Source organism: Crocuta crocuta, unplaced genomic scaffold (genome assembly GCF_008692635.1).
Source record: "Crocuta crocuta isolate KB4526 unplaced genomic scaffold, BGI_CrCroc_1.0 scaffold168, whole genome shotgun sequence".
Classification (NCBI taxonomy): domain Eukaryota; kingdom Metazoa; phylum Chordata; class Mammalia; order Carnivora; family Hyaenidae; genus Crocuta; species Crocuta crocuta.
Genome location: NW_027532591.1, coordinates 5,025,240 through 5,032,495, shown reverse-complemented (window position 1 = coordinate 5,032,495; position 7,256 = coordinate 5,025,240). Strand labels below are relative to the sequence as shown.

Below are 7,256 nucleotides of genomic sequence, written 5' to 3'. Positions count from 1 at the left end.
ATAAAAAAAAAAAAAAAATTTTAAAAATTAAAAAAAAAAAAGGCATTCTGCAAACTGAAAGCACTACCCAAATGTCATTACTACATCTGAAGAAAAATCTTTCCAGATTATCTTCCCTTCTTTCAAAAGTAAACATATTAAAGAATCACCTACTTTTTCCCATGACTAATTAATTGTAGTTGCTACAGTATATTTAAACTAAATCTTCCTTTATTGTCATACTATCTACTTGGGATTGTTAGTTGGCAGCCTATCCCCTTCAGATGATCAATTCTTTTTTTTTTTTTAATGTTTTTTATTTATTTCTGAGAAAGAGAGAGAGAGACATTGTGAGTAGGGGAGGGTCAGAGAGAGAGAGGGAGACACAGAATCCAAAGCAGGCTCCAGGTTCTCAGCTAGCTGTCAGCACAGAGCCCAATGCCGGGCTCGAACCCACGAACCATGAGATCATGACCTGAGCCGAAGTTGGACCCTTAACCGACTAAGCCACCCAGGTGCCCCAGATGATCAATTCTTAATTTGTTATGGTTAAAGAACCAACGAGGGGAGCTTGGGTGGCTCAGTCGGTTAATCATCTGACTCTGGATTTCAGCTCAGGTCATGATCTCACAGTTCATGGGATCAAGCCCCATGCTGGGCCCTGTACTGAGAGCCTGCTTGGGATTCTCCCTCTTTCTCTCTCTGCCTCTCCCCCACTCATTCTTTCTCTCTAATAAATAATTAAACATTTAAAAAAAAAGTGAGAGATCGTTCTCAAAAAAAAGACACAAAGTAACTATATTTAAGAATATATATTTGTATACAAGCAATTATCAGGGAATACTATGAAAAATTATATGCCAACAAATTGGACAACTTAGAAGAAATGGACAAATTCCTAAACACACACTCACTACCNTCTAGATGATCTACACTGCTGTGGGTATTATTTAGGAGTATCTGTGGGATGAGGTGGCTTAGGATTCTCCTACTCCACCATCGTTCTCAGTACTCCTATTCAAGAATATGCTCTAAATGAAAGTTCCTCAAGGGCTTCTTTCAAGAAGTAAAGTACAGAAACCTAAATGCAAGGATTTCACTCCAAAGCATGTTTTATTTCTTTCTGGTTTAGGCTATAGACAGCGGAGGTGACCAGCAATGTGACCTCCAGATAAGTGGGGTACTACTCTGAGAGTATGACCTCTCAGTCACCTAGAAAGTTTAGTTGAATATTCAAGGATGCAATCCATGTTTCAAAAGGTATTACTCTTTTCAATTTAACCTCAAAACAGAAGGCTGAACCTATCACAGTGTATCAGTTTAGACTGGGTACAGAGGTATCACCATTAGATGACAAAATTCTTATTCTCATTCTTAACTCTTACGCACACATTCCCTGGAAAATTTTTAGCATGACACAGAATAAGCAAAGATTATGGCAAGAGAATCAAAGATCCCAATAAGTAAAACTCTTTAGCATCTGGCTTATTGTATTTAAAAAAATTTTCTTTTACCATTTATTTTTAGAGACAGAGTGAGATGGAGCACGAGCAGGGGAGGGGCAGAGAGAGAGGGAGACACAGAATCTGAAGCAGGCTCCAGGCTCTGAGCTGTCAGCACAGAGCCCCGACACGAGGTCTGAACCATGAACTGTGAGATCATGACCTGAGCCAAAGTCATAGGCTTAACCAACTGAGTCACCCAGGTGCCCCAGCATCTGGCTTATTTTAATAACACCTGCCACCAATATCATCACTCTTTTGAATTGGGTAAATAAGAAAGAACTTTTGAATGTAAATAAGCTAAGTATTTTATAAATCATTATGCTATTAGAAAAAATATTATAAATTCTAAAAGTATTCATAGGACTTCTATCTTATTATGAAAATTTTAAAATACACAGAAAAACTGATCAAACAGCTTTTAAAAATTGTGACAAGAATTGGCAGTACGTTCTTTTGTATGTTATCAGTAGTAGCCACTCCTTTTTGTTTTTCAATTTTTCATATTTTAGTTATCTCTTAATCTACATCTGGCAAATTCATAAGTTGAATTTCAATCTCGTCATGTAATATATAATACAGCCTAGAATTACTGTAAGGTTTTTTCCCCCGCAGATTTCTAACTTTTAAAATTTTTATCTTTACTTTTGAAGTTTAGTTGGCATACAATGTTATATTAGTTTCAAGTGAATAGTATCCACCCTTGACTGTCTGAAAGTGGGTGTGTGATTTTTCCAAAGAGATTAAATAATTCAGAACATTTCTTGGCAAGTAAGGCAGGTAATCATAGTGGAGTAACACAATGGGAGAGGAGGTTATTTCTCTGACTCTCAGTTTCCTCATCTGAAAGCAGCTTGCAAAGGAGAGGTAGAAAACACATTTTGATGAAGCATATAGCCTCTCTAAAACACTGCTTTGGAGTATAATTATTTAGTTACACTTAAAAACTACTTCTATAATTTTACCCATATAAAGCATTTGCCACAATGCCTGGTATATAATAATAAGTATTCAATAATTGTTAGCTGCTATTATTAGCTATCAGTAGTTCTATTTCAAAAACAATCTGGCAAAGTTAAAACTTTAGTTAACATTTATTCTTTTTTTTAATGTTCATTTTTTTTTTTTATTTTTGAGAGAAAGAGGGAAAGCATTTGAGCATGAGCAAGGGGCAGAGAGAGAGAGGGACAGAGGATCCAAAGAGGGCTCTGTGCTGACAGCAGTGAGCCCAATGCAGGGCTTGAACTCATAGACTGTGAGATTATGACCTGAGCTGAAGTTGGACACCAACTGAGCCACCCAGGCGCCCCAATGTAAATTCATGTGATTTACAAGATTAGTTATGTATACATATTTAAATTGAGTATGTTAAGCATAATCATTAAACTAAGACTAAGAAAGAAATGTTAGCACTCTCATAATCTCTAAGATTGTTGCCCAGCCCCGTAAGGGAGCTTTAGCTTTACCATATATAGTACTTTTGAAATTTACCCTCGTTCCTTTTGGCAGGCTAGAAGAATTCAAAGAGACTACAAACTTGAGCAATTTAGTGAAAACTAAGGAGTGCCGATGTCTTCTTCCCAAAATTAGTCCAAAATGCCTCAATTACAAGCTTATTTCTCTCACCCTTCCTTGGAATACATTATCTGGATTCAAATTTAATGTGTATTTAAGGCCACAGCAAAAATGTATAGAATTATCTGGCATCTAGGAGCAGGGAGATCTCTAATGGGGATGTAAAGATTGTGTGGCAGTGAAAACAGCTCAGATTTGGAATCAGACAGACTTAAATTTAAACCAGGACTCTTGTATTGTGACCTTTAACAAGTTACTTCTCTGAACCTAGGTTTCCTTATCTGTTTATAAATAAATGGGATAATAATGGCTATTTTAGAGTATTTTTAATGTTTTTATTTATTTTAGAGAGAGAGACAGGGTGAGCAGGGGAGGGTCAGATAGAAAGAGAGATACAGAATTTGAAGACAGGCTCGAGGCTCTGAGCTAGCTGTGAGCACAGAGCCCAATGCAGGGCTCGAACACACGAACCGTGAGATCATGACCGGAGCCGAAGTTGGACGCTCAACGACTGAGACACCCAGGCGTCCCTATTTTACAGTATTTTTAAGAAAATTCAAGGAGGGGTGCCTGGGTGGCTTAGTCGGTTAAGCGTCCGACTTTCGCTTAGGTCATAATCTCGCGGTTCGTGGGTTCGAGCCCCGCTCCGGCTCTGTGCTGACTGCCAGCTCAGAGCCTGGAGCCTATTTCAGGGTCTGTATCTCCCTCTCTCTCTGACCCTCCCCTGCTCACGCTCTCTCTCTTCTAGAAATAAATAAAAATATTTTTAAAAAATTACAAGAAAAACATAAAATGTCTGGCATGTAACCAGCAATCAATAAATGATAGTTATCATTATTGCCACATTTTCATTCTATTTTATAGTTGTGGATAAATTTTATTTCCTACTTTAAGAGTTTATAAGCCAGAAATATATAAAGGCATTAAAAGCTTCAACTTAAAACTTAAGCAGAAAAAACAAAAATCCTCAATATACATAAACAATTTCACAGAGAAGATTTTCCAATCTTCTGAAATTATTTTCAGAATTTGTTTTTGAAAACAGAAGTACTAAATTAGCTATGCTTTCCCAATTCAAAGGTCAACAGCAGAAGCTAGTTTTTCCATAACAGTATTTATTCTCCCATTGCCAAATGAAGATGTAAGGTAGGAGTGCATGGGTGGCTCAGTCAGTTGAGTGTCTGACTCTTGATTTCAGCTTGGGTCTGATCCCAGAGTTGTGGAATCGAGCCCCGTGTGGGGCTCTGCACTGGACGTGGAGCCTGTTTGGGATTCTCTCTCTCCTGCTGCCCCTTCCCTGCTCATATATGGGTTGTTTTATCTGCCCTCTCTCACTCTCTCAAAAGAAAAAAGAAAAAATGTAAGGTATTTTATGCCAGCAAATTTCTAAATGGATATTTTTAAAGGTTAGATAAATTATTTTTGCCACGAGAAAGGCAAAAAAAAAAAGAAAAAGAAGAAGGAGGAGGAGGAGGAGAGGAGAAGGAGAAAGAAAGATAAAAAGCAATTTTCCCAGATTAGAAAAGGAAAATTCTGTTCCAAATTACACAGTAAGTGGCAGGATAGGCAAAAATAAATAAATTCCTTTTCCTGGAATCAGGCTTATCTGGCCTTTTCTAAGAAAATGATTACATGGCCACAGCAGCACTTCAAAATCCATTGCCAATTAACAGCACATAATTCTGGTTTCTTCTATTTAGTTTTTACCATGAAAGGCCATGGTCTGAAGCAGACGATCAGCCACCTCCTGTGGGAACACTCCAGGTTCCTGCAGACACAATGTTCCATCTTGTCTTGCTGAACAGAACTTTTCAAGGTGAGTAGTCAGGAAATTCAAGCAGATATCAAGTAAGGAATACGGAGATGCCTCCTCCTTGGAGCCCAGAAAACATAAAAGGAACACAAAAGCCAGCAAGTTAATTTCCAGAAAAGTAGAGAACAAAACATCATTTACTCGTTCAGCAAGTATTTTTATTCACTCCACCATATCTTAGATATTGTGGTAGGCAGTGGGAATACAAGGGGTGATTCATGTTCTCAAGAAGCAGAAGAGAAACATTTAAACAAGTATTTACATGAAGTACATTAAATATCACATTAGAGGACATATTGGGTAGTATGTAAGTACAAGCAGGGTGCCCTAATCAGTCAAGGATGTCAGGAAAGACCTCAGAGGAATAGCAGATTAATATTCTTAAATTACTACTCATGACCCTTCCCTGCTCAAACCTTGAATGGACTTCCATGGGCCTGAAGAGAGAAGAGAAAATTCTTAGATTATTACACTGATACCTCAGTCCTTCCAAAATCTAGCCCTAATTTACTTTCCAACTTGATCTCCCACAAAATCCCCATTTGAATCTGGTAATTCAAACATGATGAATTTATTTGTGTAAAAGAATTTGCTATAGCTGTTAGCATCCTCAAAATAGAAAAGGTTAACCCAGTTATTCCAGTCTGAGGAATAAAGAACTAATCAAATAAGCACAAAGATTTAAGTGTAAGCATTTTAACTACAGAAATAAACACTCTAAATATCCCCAATAATAATATAATTATATAGGAGCTATTATGCATTGCATGCTTTCTGTGTGACTGTGCTGAGTATCTTACATGAATTATCCATTATTTCATTTATTCTTTCACCCCTATTCTAAAAAGTAGTGAAGCATTTTCTTCATTTTTAAAGTTGTAATTGGAAACTGGTTCAGAAAAGTAACATCTTTCTCATCATTCTGCACATAGTGATAAAGTATAGCTTCAAATTAAAAACTGACTCAGGAACACAAATCTTAACCACTATTAGACTATACATGTGACATTTTAATAGTAACCATTAGAAAGTATAGTTCAAAAAGATATATTAATGACAGAGAAGTACTCATGAGGTAAGGTATAAAAAGTTTATCGAACTTCCTCAACCTGATAAAGATTATGAAAAACCCAGTCAGTATCATACTTAATCTTTAAAGTCTGAATATTTCCCCACTAAACTCAGGAATAAGACAAAGATATCTGCCTTCACCACTTCTATTCAGTATTGTACTGAAGGTCCTAGAATGAAGCAAGAGAAAGAAATAAAAAAACATGCAGATTGTAAAGAAAAAGCAAAACCATCACTATTTGCAGGTGATATAATCTTGTATAAAGAAAATCCTAAGGGGGGCACTTGGGTGACTCTGTCGGTTGAGTGTCCAACTCTTGATTTCGGTGAAGGTCATGGTCTCACAGCTTGTGGGGATTGAGGCGCAGGTGGGGCTCTGCACTGACAGTGGGGAGCTGTCTTGGGATTCTCTCTCCCTCTCTCTCTGGCTCACCCAACTAGCGCATTCCCTCTCTCTCAAAATAATTTTTTTCCCATACCCAAGTTTGAAGGTTTATTTCCAGAGAGATTCTAGCAAGCAAACACTTGCGTTAAAATAACCTGTATGTTAAAATAACATAACAACAATTAAAGCAATGAAAATGAATACAGTTTTCAGGACCTTACAAACNAGCAAACACTTGCGTTAAAATAACCTGTATGTTAAAATAACATAACATAACAACAATTAAAGCAATGAAAATGAATACAGTTTTCAGGACCTTTCCAGATAAAAATTCCAGATAAAAATGATAGGCTCAAGTAACATAATCTAAAGAAGTCTTCTCTTTGGCCACTGAAGAGCAAGAGATTAGGGAGACAGACTTTAAAAAACAAAATGTGAGTTAGGCAAAGTGGCTAATAACTCAACAAATGCAAATTGGCTGAATTGTACTTGACCAAGAAAAATGCATGTTGCCCAGAGATCCTAGACCCAGCACTAGACAAAGGAAGTAAGTTCTATGAATAGCAGATCATATTTCTATGGATATACACACTATGTTAGAGAAAAGAGTATTAATGTTACATCCATAGATGGAAAGCCTACTTTTAGACAGTTTTTTTTTTGGTCATTATTGCTATTCTTTTTTTTTTTTTTTAATAGTTTACTGTCAAGTTGGTACCTCTCTCTCAAAATAATTAAATAAACATTTAAAAAGAGGCGGAGCACCTGTGGCTCAGTCAGTTAAGTGTCCAACTTCGGCACAGGTCATGATCTCATGGTTAATGAGTTCGAGCCCCTTGTCAGGCTCTGTGCTGACAGCTCAGAGCCTGGAGCCTGCTTTGGATTCTGTGGCTTCCTCTCTCTCTGCCCCTCCCCTGCTCATGCTCTGTCT

The 7,256-nt window shown here is 37.2% G+C and overlaps 1 protein-coding gene across 1 annotated transcript in view; it reads right to left on the bottom strand.

Moving 5' to 3' along the window:
* The window catches only part of ZYG11B (zyg-11 family member B, cell cycle regulator), a 57,124-nt gene extending 52,278 nt beyond the window's left edge, over positions 1-4,846 (bottom strand). The window contains exon 1 of the mRNA XM_077779707.1: positions 4,764-4,846. Within this exon, the coding sequence (XP_077635833.1) occupies positions 4,764-4,776 (13 nt within the window). The 5' untranslated portion in view covers positions 4,777-4,846. The remainder of the gene's footprint in view (positions 1-4,763) is intronic.
* Between the last annotated feature and the right edge of the window lie 2,410 nt (positions 4,847-7,256).